Genomic DNA, 17826 nt, shown 5'->3' with positions numbered 1-17826 from the left:
GGATGCTTTTGGCTCCAGCCAGGGTGGCTGTAGGGACCACAAGCAGTGATCATTGAATACCAAACACACACCAGATCTGTGCTGGGAGAAGTGGGCAGCAGCACCTGAGCAATACGACTACATCAGCTCATGCAGCAAACCCACAGAGCCCATGGGGAGCAATAGCCCCATGAAAGAGTTTCTTTCCCAGGGACTGGTGGCTCTCCATCACTTTTTGTGGCTGGGGACAATGTTTTACCTTAGCTGCTGCAGTGGAAGCTTTCTGTCTCCAGGGAAGCTGCTGCTGCTCTCGTTGCAGATCGCTGAGGCTCATTCACACTGCCAGCTCCCACTCTGCAGGGGAGGAAAGGGAAGCATGAATTTTTCCCTTCTGATTCCACTGTAGTGGTTTCCTGGGTATTATTAGGAAATAATAATAAAAAAACCCAACACCAAACCCTGAGGAATTTATCCAGATCAGAGCACCTAAAAGAGAACAAAAAGTCTGATTCTTGCCAACCTGGAAGAGATGCAAAGACCAACACCAACAAAAACCCAGGGAGTTCACAGCCCTGCAGTCCATGTAGGTTGTGATTAGTTTGAAACATAATCATTAGCACTTGCTCCCTCAGCAACCAGAGCCTTGCTTCTTGTCCACCTTCACTGTCTGACACCCAACTTGCAGAGGACCTGTGGCATTTGTAGCATCTCAGAGACAGGATGCAGCTCCTAAGAGCAACTGATGCCCAGTGAAATTTATCAACTTCAAAAGAGGAGGCACATTATATTTTCAATGCATTCCTTTTCTGGTTTAAAGTCTGTTTCCTTTAGGATTTTCCTCTTTAACGAGAGCTCATAGTTCTGGTTTAAATGTGAGCCTTTAATATTTCTCCCAGCCCCAACCCAGCGTATCACAGTCCTATGCAGGGCTGTGAACATCCTCCTACAGATGTGCCCGTGGTTTCTGGTCCCTGCCTTGTCCCATGTACCTATTCTCCTTCTTTCCCTCCAGTTTCTTACCATGTACCATCACCCCTTCCCATGACTCCCACCTCCCTGGCAGGACCAGGGATGCCCATACCAGGTGTAGACACATCACTCTGCTCCCCAGGGGTGTCTAAGTCAGCATGGTCACACGTCAAACACAGCAATGTTATTCCTGCTGAGTCATATTTCAATTACAGTTATTTTGGATCGATATTTTAACTTACTCTTTATTTTCTCTCCCTTTCCTACACTCCCTTTTCACCTTAACTCATTGCTTCAGGTTGTCCTCATTAATTTGAGCAGGCACCTCTGTAGCTTGATTTTGACATCAAATCAGGGTGTTCATAAAACCAGACTGGAGCAGCTTTGGCATTATCTTGACTTGATAACGTGATATTTGCAGCTTTCCACTGACATTTTTTAACTGTATTTTTAACATTCAGGTACTGTCACCCTCCTCAGTTTGACATCACAATTGGGACATCATCTCTACAGTGGCCTCTGTGTTGGCATTATCATCAAATTAGCTTTACAATCAGCTGAAGTATAAAGCCCAGGCAATCTGGGTTCAGGGCAACAGAACTTACTTCCAAAAGAAGGAAAGGGTGTCCTGGGTGATCACTGGACTGAGGCAAAACTGGGTAGTGGAGAAGCAAGCAAGCAGCACTGGAGAGGTGTTGCATTAGAAAAAATAGGTGGGAAAAAAAACCCCAGACTACAAAGACTGCTCAGAATGCCTCAGGTTCTTTAAAAAATAATGCTAAAAGAAATTATATAATAAAGAAATTTGCCTATTTTGCCACTTTGTTTACACCATAAAGCTTGGCTCTGGAGGGCTGTCCAGCTCTAAGCTCCTTGCAGAGCTGAAGGTGCGGGTGCACAGCTTACGCTCCGGGGCTATTAAACTATTTAGGATCAGCCTGAACTCAGGCCCAGCACCATTATAAACACAGATGTTTTTATAACCTCGCTGAAAAGTTAATCATCCCATTAATGCCTATTTCTGGTCAAGAGATTACAGCCTTCAAAAGGCGGCTGTAGCGGCTCGGAGCGAGAACCCGCCCCGTCGGCTCGTGGGAATCCAAAACAAACCCGGTGGGACGGGGCAGAAAGCTGAGCTCTGCCGGGCGCTCCCTGGTTAAGTGCATTAATAGCCTCCTCGCTGTGCCGGCTGACACAGCCCAGCAGCTGTCTGCGGCCGCCCCGCTCTCCCGGGGTGGTGCGGGGCTGACATTTGCAAATGCTCAGATGCGCCAGGATTTCGGGAGACCTCGTGAATCACCCGCTGCGCTCCACCAGGAGCAGGGGGCCGGAGAGGGATGGACGAGAGCAAACCCCTGAAGGTCCGGCTGACGTTCACCGTGATCCTGGTTGGCGTCTCGCTCCTCTTTGCGGCCGTGGTGACGGACCACTGGGCCGTGCTGAGCCCCAAAGTGGAGGAATATAACACCACCTGCGAAGCAGCGCACTTTGGGCTATGGCGACTCTGTACAAAGCGGATTTTTATGCAGAAGCAAGGTCCCAGCGAGAAGGGTTGTGGGCCAATAAGCCTGCCAGGAGGTAGGTGACCACCCACCGACGCATGGGGGAGAGCACTGGGCTTTGCTTAGGAGGTCGCAGGACATGGCAGAAGGAAAACAGGGGCGGTGTTCCCGCAGCACGCCGGCTGGCATGGGGCTGCATGGGGAGGGTTTCATGTTGGTCTGCAAACACACCTCGCTGTCACCCCTCTTGCTGCAAGCTTGCGCCGCATTGCCTTGCACAGCTAGCTGTGACCATATTTGAGTCTTCTGTGCAACGACGGCGGCGGTGGGGAGGAAAGGAGGAGGATCGGACACGGTCAAAGTCACAGAGTAAAATGGGGATAGAGGAAAGTTTCCTGACATCAGCCCAGGGTCCCACAGCACCCAGGCATGCTGATGTCAGCGGCCAAGAAAGAGGATTTATGGGTCAACCATACATAGCTGGAGCTTTAGGATTTCCAGAGCCATACAGACAGAGAGGAATAGCCCATTCGTGGCTGGCATTATCTCTCAGCTATTTCAACAAGAGCCACTCTTCAGGCAGGGAGGAACAGGGACCTGCAGCTGCTCTTCAGGCAGGGAAGAACAGGGACCTGCAGCATGTTTTGCCAACTTCAAAAAAAAAAAAAAAAAAAGGTCAGAAACTGAGTTTGAAGCAATTTCTCAATGACTTATGGAGCCTCCTCACCTCCTGGCAGAGGCAGGTCACACACACGTCTCCATCCCGAGTTCCTCCCGTGCAGTCGCTGGGGAGGGCAGCGGGGCAGCAGGCACGCTTGCCGGGAAGCCCGCTGCATTCCCATGGTAAAAGGAGCTCATTATGCTTTTTGCTGATCGCCAAGTCAGCACCATTCGTGCTGCCTGCACTAATACGCTCCCTCCGTGACCGAGCTCCGCTGCGTTTTTAGAAGGCTCATACGGTACTGGATGCTTTCCAGAACAGAAATAACAGGATTGCTTTCATGTTAGACTCACTGCTTAAAAGAAATCTCTGTGTTAACACAAGATTTGAAAATTTCCTGTGAAAAAAAACCCAACCTTACTGCCTGGGCTTGCTGTATATCCCCCTCTCTCGCTGCAATTCTTTATCTCTTTGGCCAAATTACATGTTCTGAAGAGAGGAGCTCAGCCACAGCATTCGGATCTTCCTCTAACCAAATTTGGGAGTGTGTCATCCGTATGCTTTATGTCTCTCACGAAGGTACTTACGTGCCCAGAGACATATTCCTCCCTGCACGCCTTCCTCGCACGCAGAGGAAAACTCCCACAAAAGGAAAAACAACAGGAATTGGTGGATAAACACCAAAACTGCACAACAGCGGGGTAAATATAAAGCTCATAAATATCCAGCTGTCTGCAAAAAGCAGCTTCACAGGCAGGGCAGCACGAAAGCACCAACTATCTTTGACAGACATCAGCATGTGCTGACAGAGGCATTGAATCAGGTCCCAGTGCTGCCGTTCTGCTGGGCACAGCGAATACCGGGCGATGATGGAGGAGCTGAGCCGCCCACCCTGCACCAGAGGTGGCCTTTCAGCTTTTAAAGATATTGGGGAATTTGGATGGCACCCTGTGCTGTAATCAGCATCCAAAGGGCAAAATTCGCACCTCAATTACAATATAAATATTTTAATCCCCACTTTCCTCACGCAGGGAAGGCGGTGAGGGGGGCAGGGGGGAAAGCAGAGCCTCCGTGGATCCGGGCTGCTAAACGATGCTGCGTCCGCATGGCTCGCGTTAGATTGATTTCACACTTCTGGGAAGAGATGTCAGCAGGGAAACACCGGGGCTGTGAAACCTGCAGCAGCCCAGAAAATGTGAATGAACCAACGTGCAGGAAAAGAGCAGATGTGGGCACTGTTTTTCCTGAAAATCATGAGACATAACCAGACATTACTGCCAGGACTGGGAAAGAAACATAAGAATTTATCACTGCATTAATAACCATTTACCAGTCACTCCCTGTGGAGGAAATGGATGGCGTGATTAACGTTATTTATTAGGTTCTGAGCTCAGCACGGTGTGGGGAGGATGGCTTGGCTCGCAGTCCACAGAGCAAGCCTGTGATTTAGGCAGAGCTTTAAAATTTTTACAGAGCTTTTCGGAGGATGTTGACAAATTGGAAAGGGTTCAGCCCCCTGCTGTAAGAAATGAAGAGCTCAGGGAGATGGCTGTTAAACCCAGGCCAGTCCACATTAATATCGAGACACTTTTAACCGTGGTCAGTGGGCGCCAGGGCCGTTTACTACCAGCTGTAAACTGAGTTTGTCTTCACTGCTCCTAACTCCAGCCTAGGTGCTGTCCTACACAGCGTGCAGGTTAAATAGGTCCTTGTAGATACAGGAACCTGAGCTCAGGCAACTGAAGTCCCCAAGAAACAGATTATCAGCAGGGCTGCCTCGCTCCTCATGCATGTCCAAGGGATTCACTCTGTGAGACCAGTATGAAATTAAGCTGCGTGGAGTTACCATCTCCAGAGACAGTGCGTGGCAAAGGCCTTCCACTGCCTTGCTGGCCAGGTCAGAGCCCAAGACCTGGTCCCCTCCACCACGCTGGCTTCCCCTTCACACCTCCTCTGCTGCAGCAGGGCCTGCCTCCCAAACCTGACACAAGTGGAAACCTCACATTAAACCCCTGGGTTTTCTAACCACCCAGCCTGCCACAAAGCCCCATGTGCCAGTGTCCCTCTGAGGTTCAAGGTGGGCTCCAGCCCTACGCCAGCCTGTCACTCCAACGCTCATGGGTAGCAGCTGCCACCTGAAACTCTGCATGGCCCACACACCTCCTGGCCTCTCTGCCTTTCATCCTCCATGAGGTCTCCTGACTGCAGAGTCCCAGGTTTCAACCACAGCTCAGTGTGATTGCATTTTGACCATGGCCCGCAGCTGCTGCTCAGCCCCACGGCAGCGAGTTGCCGGAGAGGTTGGCTCTGTATTTGCAGAGGAAAGATGAGTTGGCCTGTTTGCCCCCACAGACTGGTCACCAAGGAATGGTGGACCTGAGGGGAAAGGGCAAGGAGAGCTGTAAGGGTGGGTGGCCTGAAAGCGGGAGGACACTATGTGTTATACCCTGAAGCTCGCACGAGCCTTAATGACCACAGATCCCCTAGACTGTTCCATCAGCACACTGAGGTGATCTTGTGGCAGAAATAATGCAATTAGGAGTGGAGAGAAACAAAGATTTCCACACAGTTTTCATTCATTATAAAACCCATTTTAGATCCTATCCATTATGTAAATGTGGTGTGACACAAATGGGCTCTTCTCTTATTCATGATGGCACCAGAGAGGCATTGAAGTGCCTCAGTTCTCTCAAATAACAGGGAGCTTTGGTGAAACAGATATTCCCAGCTCAGCAGAGCACCAAAGCATCTTTAAACTGAAAACTGTGTCTGACTTTACCAAAACAAGTCTGGGTATGTTTTCCCAGACTAAATGCACTTCACAAAAACACCTCCCTGAGAGCCAAGTGACTTCTGCAATAACCCTGCTTATTGTACCTTGGCAGAGCTTTGCTAGGAAAGAGGCAGCTCCTTTTCCTGCAGGCAAGTCCATCTCCAGAAGAAGGCTTTGTGTGCTCCCCTCTTGCTGAGCCTTCCCAGAGTGGAGAGTGGACTGGGCTGGTTTGATTCTATGATTCACCTGCAATGGACACGGAAAAGTATCATGTGCCCACATCACACCATCTCTGGATGGCTTCACCTTCGGCTCTGTACAGTCCACAAACACACAGGGACTCCTTTGGGTTCAGCCTTTCCTGAAAATCATTTACAAGCCACACCAAACTATCCAAGATAAAGTCCCCCAGTTTCATCCCATCTCACTCCCCTCACAGCCATGAGCCAAAGGATCCCCAAACTGGGATCACCAGCCTGGATGCTCAGCCCCAGCCACCTCCCAGTCACTGACAGAACACGCAACTTCCACTCTGGGGCTCAAGATTGGCAATTTCAGTCACAGAGGTCTAGTTCAAACATGTGCCCTCCAGTCTTTTGCAAGGATAATAAAGAAAAGGTCAGGACATGCCACAGCTGAACACTAACCGGGTCTCCAGCAAGGAGAAGCTGCAGATGAAATAAAAGTCAGATTATAAAATTAAGTAGATAAGAGTGTCTCAAAGGAATCTTTCACTAACGGGCTCAACAATGCTGCTTTACAATTGCCTATCTCCTGGGAGAGAGCAAATACATCTTCCTTGAATCAGTAACTCCCAACATCTGCCATTTACATGACAGAAAAGCCCACAGGAACCAACAGGTAACATAGAGCACTCTGGTATCTTCTTACCAGTAGAAATTACAGCTGTAAATAAACACCCAAATGCAGCATGTATCCCCAGGCAGAAACCCTGCATGGTCCTGCACCAGGGACCCGGCTCAGGCAACCCGCACTGCGGCAGCGTGTCCTTGGCCAGACACTGGAGAGGACAATAAAGTCCTCCCAGACTTTATTCCAGCATCTCCTGGAAACTGGTGCTCACTCCAGTGGAGCTGGTTGATGGACAGAGATGCTGGTGTTAACCCCATGGCCCCTTGCTGCAGGCAGTGCCTGTTGTGCAGTCTTGGCATGGTGTCCTGGTCCGGTGGGAGTCCAGTCCGGGGTGCAGGAGGGATGCTGGGGCGAGCGCTGAGCACGTCCTCTCCAGCTCGGCTCAGCAGAATAGCGCAATCAGAGCTGGCGCCGCTCAGCGCATCTCTGCCATTGCACCCTTCCAGCCAAATTCCTGGCGAGCAACTGTTCTCCCAGCTCCACACCCCATCAAACCTTCAATTAAATCAGTTATAAATAGCGAGAACATCCCTCCACCCTAACCCTGCTGCTGCCAAAGCTTCGAGTCAGCAGGTCCTCACCAGACCCTTCCCCATCCCACTGAGATGCTGAGGCTGAAAGCGTCCCGTGTGCCTGCTGACAGCAGTGACATCTCTTCTCTGGCTGCACCTCACGAGTCTGAGCATGAAACAAAATCACAGCCACTGAGAGCCTCAGTTACCAACTTCCCTCCTCCCAGCATCCCCCCACCCCACAACCTTGATCCCTGTTCAGTTTATAACCCCTCTATAAATACCCCATGCACATAGCAGCGTGCTCACGTAAATTCCAGGTAGAGGAACACCATAAAGTTCCCACTATCTAATTCTGCTATCTTATCAGATTAACTTGCCAGATTGCTCTGATGGGAGTGGACTTTGGCAAAGCCAGGTTGAGTGACAGCTTCTTGGCCCTTGACTCACAGGGCTCTGCTCAGCCTTCCCTTCCCTGGAGAACCAGCTGTGGCTTCAAATCGCTTTTGCCTTTTCGGTCTAACAGCCAAACCCAAGTAAAGCCCTCAGTGTCCTTACTGTGGTAAAACACCATGTGCTTTGCTGTGTGGCAGCAATCTCATCGCTGGGACCCCCACAGCTCTGTGACGCCCCACTCATGCAACAAAGTCCCCTGAGCTGCTCCTCCCAGCTGGCTGCTGCCACACAGGGTCCTGTAAGCTGGAGGAGGGAGAAGGTGGGTGGGGACACTCCATCCTCTTTTGGAGCCCAAACTCAGCACAGGAGTGACCCTGCTACAGCCAATGGGGGTGATGCCACTACGGAGTGGGCTGGCAGTGGCAAGGGGAGGTAAGCTGAGATACCAGAGCCTCATCACCAGAAATACAACTATACAAAGGGGCAGGAGTTGTGATGGCCAAAGACAGAACAAGAAAAATTACCTGCAATTCACATTTGAAGTAGCTAAGCAATCAGTCTGAAATGCTGTCGGATGGACAAGCCCCCAGGAGGTATCAGAGGGGGCTTCAGCCTTGTCCATGCTGGAGCCAGTGGCCTGGCATGTGCCTGCCATTCGACAGCTCCCAAATAAACAGACCCAGCTCTAACTTCTCTGTGCTACTGAGGGTGGGGAACCTTAAAACATTGCAAGTGTGATACATCAATAAAACACCACCTCTGTTTTATTTCTTTTTACCCAAGGTTCCTAATCCCACACTATTCAATTTCTTTCTTCAGAACACAACTGCTCCTACTTCAAACACTTCACACCAGGGCAGAGCTCGGAGATATTTGAAGTAACCACCCAGAAAGGTAAGAAAGATCCTCAAAAATATTTTCCTAACTGAGCCTCACAAGAGATCTGAGGTAAAGGGGTGAAGGGGGGTCCCCAAAATGAGGGTTCGACCCTGGTTCCACCGAAAGCAGCAGAGGAATCTCTATCAGATAAAACAATCAAAAAATCCTCTGAGCAACAGCAAACGTCAGCTTCCTGGGAAGGATCCTTCTTACACATGGTCACACTTGGAAGTGTGATTTTACTCAGATTTGACCCACAAATACACAACAATAGCATTAATCCAACATCATTATAACAATGTCATTATACCAACATCGTGAAAACTGCCACAAGTCTTTCCAGCATGGTAACAACTCTCAGGCATTGGCCCTGTCACTACCTCTGCACCTTTGCCATCGAAGGAAGATGTCATCAATAACATTGAGCTCAACAAATCACACCCCAAGCAGAGCCTTGTCCCTGAAAAGAAGCTCAGAGACCCCGTGCAGACCCCTGGGAATGTTGTGCTTCCGATGGCTTCTGTATGGAAGCCGCATAAAAACCAGTGGGAGCAGCGGAAGGAAGGCGCAGAGATGCCACAGAGCCGCCCGCAATCCGTGTGTACAGGGCAGAGGTTTTGATAACCAGCTTTCACAGGCAAAGCTCACACAAGTCCCTGATGAAGCCAAATGTTTCCAGTGCTTGCCTAACGTGTCCCCTCTCCTGTGCACCCTCTCATTAACCACAAATCCCTTCCCAGTTTGCTTTGGCATTTTGCTGCAGAGCAAATGAGCTGATGGTTACATGACACCTATCAAACCACCTGCTTTGCTTCCAGCAGAAACCACCCTGGTGGGAAACTCTGACACGAGTTTTTTCAAAAGGACAGGAAAGACTGGGAATTCTAAGGGGATGGAAGAGCACGACAGATCTGAGAGGTCCCTTCCAACCAAGACAGTTGGGTGGTGATGATGATGGACTCTGAGCTACCTGCTTGTGCTCCTCTATACACCATCAGTTCCAGCCATCTGGTGTTAAAACCACACCTAATGCTGCCTCAGTAATTTCAGGAAGAGCTTCTTTTCTTTGGAGCAAAAGAAAAAGCTTCAGCTGTGGTAGAGGATTTTACTAGCTTGAAACAAACTCTGTCAGGCAGTTCTAGCACATAGTGAAGAGAACTGTTAAGGAAATTGTAAAAAAACAGTGGTATGAAAAGCAATGAGAACAAAGAGGGATCTGCTGTTCCACAAAAATGGCTCCAATTTGATGGGAACTAATTAGTAACAGGCAAAAAAATTCTTGATGATTTTGCCTTTCTTTGTTTTAATGGCTTGAAAGGCAAATATCATCAGGCACTGTGATGCTCACGCATGGCTACACGTGTTAAATATTAAACTAATCTGAACACAAATGCAATATGTAAACGAAGGCCTGAATTATTCAATTAGCAATTCTTCCCTTCCATTCAGGCCCTGAAATGTGCTTTGGCTGGGGGAAGTGTCCAGCGAGCATCTGAGCTGGCTGAGCAAAACCCAGGACATTTAACAGAGGGTTTGATCCTATGCCCTGAGGAAGCTGGAAATCGACCCCTGAACCCCACGATGCTCCACAAACACTGCTCACCCCTGTCCTCCTACCTGCTCGGGCTCAGAGCCCTGGGGAGCATGCAGCTGTCTTCCTGCATCGGCACAACATCGGCACCACGCACGGGGCCTTGTCGGGGCAGCACGGGTCTGGAATAGAAATAGCTCAGAGCTGCCTGTTTACTCGGAGAGCAGAGTATAGGGTGATGGGAGAAACGGGAGCGTGGAGCCCAGGAAGGCTTCACCAATAACATCAACAGGGCAGAGCCAAACCAGCTCCAGGCCAGAGCTTCATCCAACCCATTCAGGCACCGTTTGCTCTTTCAGTAGGTGTTCAGAAAGCTTTTTCCCCTCTGCTCTGGTGTTACACCCTCTGTGTTCAACAGATACACAGCCAATACTCACCCCTGCTGTTACCTGAGCAAAATACTCAGTTCACCAGAGCCACCTCTCCACAGCAGCAGGAGAACATGTATTTCTTGGAGTGACCCACTGCAAAGTCACAACAGCTGATGGGGGCATGCTCAAAATGTGCATTTATGTGCATTTTTGGATGTTTGTTTTGCTTTGGCAGAATACAGCATTTCAGCTGCAGCCATTGCCATCTTCAGCGTTGGCTTTGCCATCATCGGAACAATCTGCGTCCTCTTGTCCTTTGGGAAGAAGAGGGATTACCTGCTGAAGCCAGCATCCATGTTCTACACCTTTGCAGGTAGGCGGGTCAGCACTTGCATACTCACAGTCGGTTCATGGGACAACGTAGGGAAACTGAGATAGAGCTGGGGGCATGGGGGCACCTCTAAAACTGTCCTGAAAGTGGCATTTTCTTCATAGCCACAGTCAGACTATCAGTCCCCCTGTGATGCTCCAGCTGAAGAGCTCTGACAAGGTCCTGCTTAGCAAGCCTTACCCAGCAGCTTGTCCGTGCTGTCTCCAGCTCAGCTACTTTAAAAGGGGTGTTTCTAGCATATTCAGCGCCAGCCCCAGTCTAAACCCAGGCCATGCACAAGTCTATGGCTTTTATTAAGACTCAAACCAAAGAAACAGTTGATTGAGGCCCAAAACACACAGCTGTCTCCCAGATCCACGTTTTCACATGAGCTAGGAGCACCTTGGCATGCCACGGCAACCGAAAGGCCTAGGTGCACATTGTCACCTCAATGAAAATCTGACTCAACCTCTGGAAAAGTTCCCCAGGGAATGAAATTATTCCTCCACCACTCTGAGCTTCCCTTCCAAGCCCACCTAAACGATCACACTCAACAAGTCACCCGCTGACTTGGATGGCCTGGGTTATAGTGGAGCTCTGAGCACTTGCTGGTTCCTTCAAACACTGAAGGCAATGACTCACCTGCGAATCCTGCTGCAATTCCTGTGTGCAAAAAGACAGATGAGGCGGCTAATTAAGGATGAAAAATTGACAGCTGGTTATTCAACCCACTGCTCCTGTCTTCCTTCAGGTCTCTGCATCATCATCTCTGTTGAAGTCATGAGACAATCAGTGAAGAGGATGATCGACAGCAAGGACACAGTCTGGATTGAGTACAGTTACTCCTGGTCCTTCGCCTGTGCCTGCTCCTCCTTCGTCCTGCTCTTCATCTGCGGCATCGCCCTCCTCCTGATTGCGCTGCCCCGCTTCCCCCAGAACCCCTGGGAGACCTGCATGGATGCAGAACCAGAGCACTGATGTTCCCAGCACCCATGAAAAAAGCCAGGAAGTGTTCTGAGGAGATTTGTATTTTGTGAAGTGTCTGGGTCTCCCCACACGACATGCACTCTGTTAACTGCAGCGTTACCGAACCCAGCCATGTGCAGCTGTCATTAGTGCTTTGTTCCTTTCTCTTTTCTCTCTCCTTTTTTTTTTTCTTTTTCCCCCTTATTTTTTTAAGAAAGCAGAAGGAGCATCAGGCACCATCAGAGTGGCACAGCTCTGTGCCAGTTTGGGGGTGCCTCGGGCACCACAATTGGGGGAAAAATCTACATGTAAAACAGTTCATGCTGCTGAGGAGGCAACTTTCTTAGGGAGATGATGCTGGGTGTAGTTTGGGTTAAAGACCAGATCCGTGAGGAATATGAGGCTTTTACATCTCAGTCCCATAGAGAGGGTGCAAAATCGCAGCATGTTCCCCCATTCGTGCCACTCCTCTGCCTGCCTGGGAAGAGGTCCCTGCTCTGGAACAAAGTGGAGATCCTTACCCTGTTCTAAAAAACAATTAAAATTAAAAGCAAATTAAAAAAACCCCACTTTGCATTGGCATAAAGATTTCTCCTACAAACTTACATGCTGCAGTTCCATCCTTTGATTGAGCACAAAGTCCCCCCAGATACGGTTTCTCTTGCGCTCAGGTTCTGATGGTGAAGGGAAGAAGCACCAAACAGTAAGGGTGATATTTTCATTTAATAAAAAGCATGATCTTCCAGTAGCATGATTTTCTGGGGAATTATTGTGATGGATGAGTCCCCTGGCCCACTAAATGCTGCTAGGGCCAGAGTGTGTCCCCCTCTGACTGGTTCTCTCTGTTGGGAGTGCTCATTCGTCCCCTGTGAAGGGGCTTTGTGAGAGAACTGCACTTTGCTGACCGTGTGTGGGAAGGACCTTCTACCAAAACACTCAGGAGAGTCAATCCCACACCCAGGAGAGTCAGCCCTGAAGATACTACAAACCAACCTCACTGTTTCCATGTGCCTGAAGAAATCCACCCCCGGGGCAGCGCTGATGGGGATGCTGCCGGAGGGCCCCAGGAGAACGCTGCGCAGCCATCTGCAGTACCTGGGGGGGACAGCAGGGTTCCTCAGGCTCTCACACACACACAGCCCCCCCAGCTGAGCCCTCTGCCTCATCTCCCTCCCCCCAAGCAGCAAAATTGCATGTTTTACTCACTTGGTAATATAAAAAGCAGGAGAAAAGGTAAACAAAGTGTCCTCCCTTCTGCACGTACCTGTCTGTGATCCTGAAGGGAATGATAACTCAGACCGGCAAATCTCTGGTTTGAAGAGGTCTGAAACCACAGCATGTTCAGACCTGTCAAGGAATCATCCAGCAATTTTGTGCTGGTACAAGGGGCTGCCCACAGCCCTGCTACCAGCCAGACCCTGTCCAGGCACACGGAGCCCCAGCAGCCCCCAGCCAGACCCTGGCACGTCTCCATCAGTAGAGCAGCAGTGAGAACAGGAGCCTTTTGTGAGGATGCATTAATGCTTTTTGAGCTCTTTGAAGTTGGAAAGCACTACAAATAACACGTATATCATGAAGTTTGGGGTAGAGCATTCATTGGTGCTCAGGCTGAGGATGAGCTGGGGAACTCTGCCTGTCTCTCATCACGAGACAACCACAAATCTTCACGTTGTCACCACTGCCTTGTGAAACGCTAAATGGTTTTGAAATCTTCATTTTGGGTACAGAGCTGACACTCTTAATTTGCATTTTCATTGTTCAGGAAAACAGAAGCTAGTTTCTCAGGAGATCCTTTACAGGCAAAACTAGAAAGGAAAGTAGTTGGTGGGACCCTTCAGGAAGCTGACCCCAAGCTGGGGTCACCATGCCGATTAATCTAAGCAAAGCAGCTGGCAGGTACAGAGGCATTCCCAGCTCAGCCAGCTTCATCAAAATAACCTCACCTTGAACATGCAGTGGGTTGACACAAGCGAGGTCTGAGGACACGTGTCTCAGTGGTGGTCCTGTTTCCCAGGAAGTCCTGTGTCCACTCGTTTCCAAAGCACCATCCCTCTCTTGCAATGCTCCTCCGGTGACAATGTAATTTCTAGGTGGCTTCGTATCCTGGTGGGTGAACTCATTACCTGGCCAAGAAGGTGTGACATCCCTTTCATGATATTTAACACATCCTGGAAAGTCTCATCCACCTCAGGCACACTCCCACTTGTGTCAGGACTGAACTACTTCAAGCTGAACTACTACCAAGCCCCAGTGAGGACAATTCCCAGTGAGTGATGGAGTATAGCCTGGATCCAGAGGTTTCACATCCTCTCTGGGCTCACCTGACTCCTGAAGCAGAGAGAACACACAGCTCAGAGCAATGAGACCCTGCACCCACTGACAGCAACCCGGGGAGCTGAGCCAGATACTCACAGAGCTGTTAAACTCACGGAGTTTGATTCTTGGTCTGCTCTGTGTCGAGGCCTTTTGATCATTCACTGCTTCACACAGTCCCCACAAGACTGAGAGACATGTGGATGACTTCATTTTCTTTTTCAGACAGTAAGAAATGCTGATGAGGGACCCATCCATTAAATTGGTCATTGGTATTCAGCATGGGAGAGGCACTGCTCCTACAGCAGGCTTGTTCTGCTGCATCTAAACCCCTCTGCCAGAGAGCCAAGAACATGTGTTCAGAGGGTTAATAAAAGCAAATGGCCTTCATAAAGGAGAAATAATATAATGTTGAGCAGGGGGAGCTGTAACCAGTGTCAGTTTTCATTCTCTCAGCTCAGCAAAGAGCAGGGAAGAGCCCCGAGAACTTCAGGAACACAGCATGAAAACATGAAACATCCTCACTGGCAGGAGTCAGAGCGAAACAGGGATGGGCACAGGGCTGCTGCACAACACACACGTGGGTTTGGGACATGAGAGAAGTGAGCAGGGAACCTGCACTAGAGGCAAATGACCAGCCACCATGAAATCCTGAGCGATGGTCCTGCCACTACCCGACCGATGGACACCTCTGGTCGTGGGTCCCTTGGGCATGTGCCACTTGTCACTCCACAGACCAGCATTGCCGCCCGTCCCCTGCTCAGGGCACCAGGGCACCGCATGTGACACAGCGCTGGGAGGTTTCGGTCACCACGAAGCCCGAGCGTGAGACCCCTGTGCCGGCACGACAGAAGATGTGAAGCTGTTTGTTTGTGGAAGATCTGCAGTGAGGCACAAGGCGAGGAGAGAAGCTGCTTCCCTGCGAGTTAAACGCTCTGTTGTGTGAATCTCATGTGTGGAAAAGGTGCCAGACGAACAACCCTGAAGAACAAAACTGCCAGTTTAGCAAGCAACAAGCTGAGCACTTGGAACAGCGTTTGTCTGCAGAGGCACCGGGGCAGTGACAGCCCAGCAGCCAGGCAGGGGATGTGGGGCTCACAGGTCATCGAATCACAGAACCTCCTGGGTCCAAAGGGACCCATAAGGACCATCGAGTCCAACTCCTGGCTCCACACAGGCCCAGCCCAGTCAGAGCTGGCACTGAGCACATCATCCAGATGCTTCTTGCCCTCAGCTCAGGGCTGTGACCCCTTCCTTGGGGAGCCTGTGCCAGTGCCCAACCCCTGTCAGGGAAGAACATATTCCTGACACCCAGCCTAAACTTCTCCTGGAGCAGCTTCACGCTATTCCCTCGGGTTCTACCCTGTCCCCAAAGAGAGGTCCTCCTTATTTTAACAGCTGTGGAAACGATTTCCAGAAAATCCCAAAGATCTGAGAGTTTCTACACCCCCCCGAAATGAGATCCTCGTGCCACTGAAGAGAGGCACGAGGGTTTGATAGCTCAAGGAACATACCTGAGACAAGAGGTCATCAGCATCAAGAGACAGCTGTTCACAGGGCTACATCCTGCCAGCCCCAGGCAGGGTCTTGGAGCTTAACACCAAGCCCTGGGCTTGATCCAGTGGGCTCCTCAGACATGCCAGGAACCTGCCCAATGTGCAGAAACTGTTTATAGCATAAACCTCACATTAAACTTCACTTAAAACAAGGTTCTGCTTTCTGGGGTGCAACAGTGCCCCTTTGAACCTTCTAACCTGGATACTGGAGTATCAGCCTGTTGTGCACCACAAATTACACCCCTAACAGCAGGACCTGTTTTAAAGGCATCTACTTATTTCCCCTTTCCATTATCACCATGGGGCAGGAAAAGCATGTCACCTCTTTGACTGCCACAGAAGATGAGATTGCTCTCGCTTTGTCACGCCTGGTCCATGTCCTGGCTCCAGTGGAGCTGTGGAACATAAATTCAGGCCACAGAGACATCCCAGATGCTGTGTGCTCCAGTGCTCTCTGAAAAGAAAGTTCAGAGTGGTCAAATCCATCACTCCCAGTGCCACCTGGAGCAGAGGTGTTACACACATCACAAAAGAACTGCTTAGAGAGCACAATCTGCAAAAATAATCCAGCTGAACTTGACAAATCTGGGAACAAAACATTAATTAATCAAAGCAGGGAAGAATACTCACAGGGTTTGTCAAGCCAGAGGAAGCTCTCACAGGGTGCTACGGGTCAGTAACGCCACAATTAACACAGCACAAAGTAGGAGGTGACAACTTCCAAGAGGAAATAGGGATGCACAGGCTTTGGTTCCAAGGAGCCAGCTTTTATGGAAACAGTGCTTTGTGCTGCTGGAATGCTGAAGGCTGCTATCTGAATAGCCCCATAGCATTCCAAAGGGTGGAGATCTACGCTTGACGGAGAAGGGAACCGTCCCTGTGAGGAGCTTCGTGCCATGGACAGAACTGTGAGGGTGTCCCCAGATGGACCAACTGCAGCCCCGTGTCCTGCAGAGAAGGGAGATGGGCACACAGCACATGAGCCTAGGGCAGCCAGAGAACTACAGAAGCAGATGGGACATACCCCAAAAGCTCTGCCCAAGACCTCAGCAGCCATGGAGCTCCACAGAAACAGGCCATTGAACACAGGAGGAAAGGCAGGAGCAGGTGGGACAAACCATGGACAAGCGCACCAATAGCCCACACTGTCTAGAGCTCACTCAGGATTCCAAAGCAAAGTCCTACACCTTCCATAGGTCTCTGAATGTTATTTCATAATCCAAGGTGTGCCCATGGAAGGCAGCAGCATCCCCTCCAGCTGCTTCTTCTGACTGAGAGGCCAAGTTTAAAGCTCGCAGTTTCACCACCACATGGCCAGCTGCCCAGGAGCCACCCAGATTTTTCTCCTGAAAACCTGGAATTAAAGAACACGAAAACAGAACTTCCTTGATGCTAAATAGAAGCTTTGTAAATTCAGATCTGGATGACCTTGTAATGCACGTTCTTCACAGACAACACTGGGGGTTTATTCCTGGATAACGAACATGGGATTTGGCACTACCTGTACTTATAAGCATGTCATTTTAACGAGAGAGAAGTGAAGGAGCCACTCAGTTGGTGGACATGCCCAAGCCTCTATTCATCTCCTGAGTCGAGACAATTCCTACAAACCAAGAATCTGAGCTCAGAATTTCCACAGTAATTGCAACAGCTCCGTGTTTACAGCGCAGCCTGAGCCAGCGCCCACCAGAGCCACCTGTAAGGCTTGATTTCATTTTATTAAGGATTCAAGGCCCTAGAAGGGTTTACAGTACAGGTTGGGGGGGTTTTAAACAGCTATGAGTTCACTGGATATTGGACAATTTGCTCTGAAAACCAGAGATCCCACTCCGGGCCATAAGCTGACATGCAATGGCCAGGCAAGGCACTTCAAAGGAATGAGCTTTTGGGAAAAAATGTCAAGAAATCCCACTGACCACACAGAACACTTCCAGAGCTGACAGTCAGATCTCTCCCACACCATCTCCAACCCCTGGGTGAGAGCACTGTCATGAAGTTAGACCCAAAACCAGCGGGGATTTGCAGGGAGTTACAGAATTGAAGTTCTAAGTCAGGGAGAAAACGTTCCTTTTCCCAGGATATCTTCAGCAAAGAGAGAATGCAGGTCAAACAGAGCAAGATGTGGAGAGATGTGACCATCTCCCCCTTAACTAATTGACAGATCGCAGTAAATTA

General features: G+C 49.9%; 1 protein-coding gene across 1 annotated transcript; it reads left to right on the top strand.

The window, feature by feature from the left end:
* The first annotated feature begins 2099 nt into the window (after positions 1 to 2099).
* Positions 2100 to 12530, top strand: CACNG1 (calcium voltage-gated channel auxiliary subunit gamma 1). The gene is made up of 4 exons (XM_084273765.1): positions 2100 to 2526; positions 8485 to 8559; positions 10682 to 10819; positions 11568 to 12530. The coding sequence occupies exons 1-4, from the start codon at positions 2286 to 2288 to the stop codon at positions 11792 to 11794; spliced, it is 681 nt and encodes a 226-aa protein (XP_084129891.1). The 5' UTR covers positions 2100 to 2285; the 3' UTR covers positions 11795 to 12530.
* Positions 12531 to 17826: the final 5296 nt, after the last annotated feature.

The sequence above is a fragment of the Gallinula chloropus genome, assembly GCF_964237585.1.
Source record: "Gallinula chloropus genome assembly, chromosome: 20".
Taxonomy (NCBI): Eukaryota; Metazoa; Chordata; class Aves; order Gruiformes; family Rallidae; genus Gallinula; species Gallinula chloropus.
This window is presented reverse-complemented; position numbering and strand designations above follow the sequence as displayed.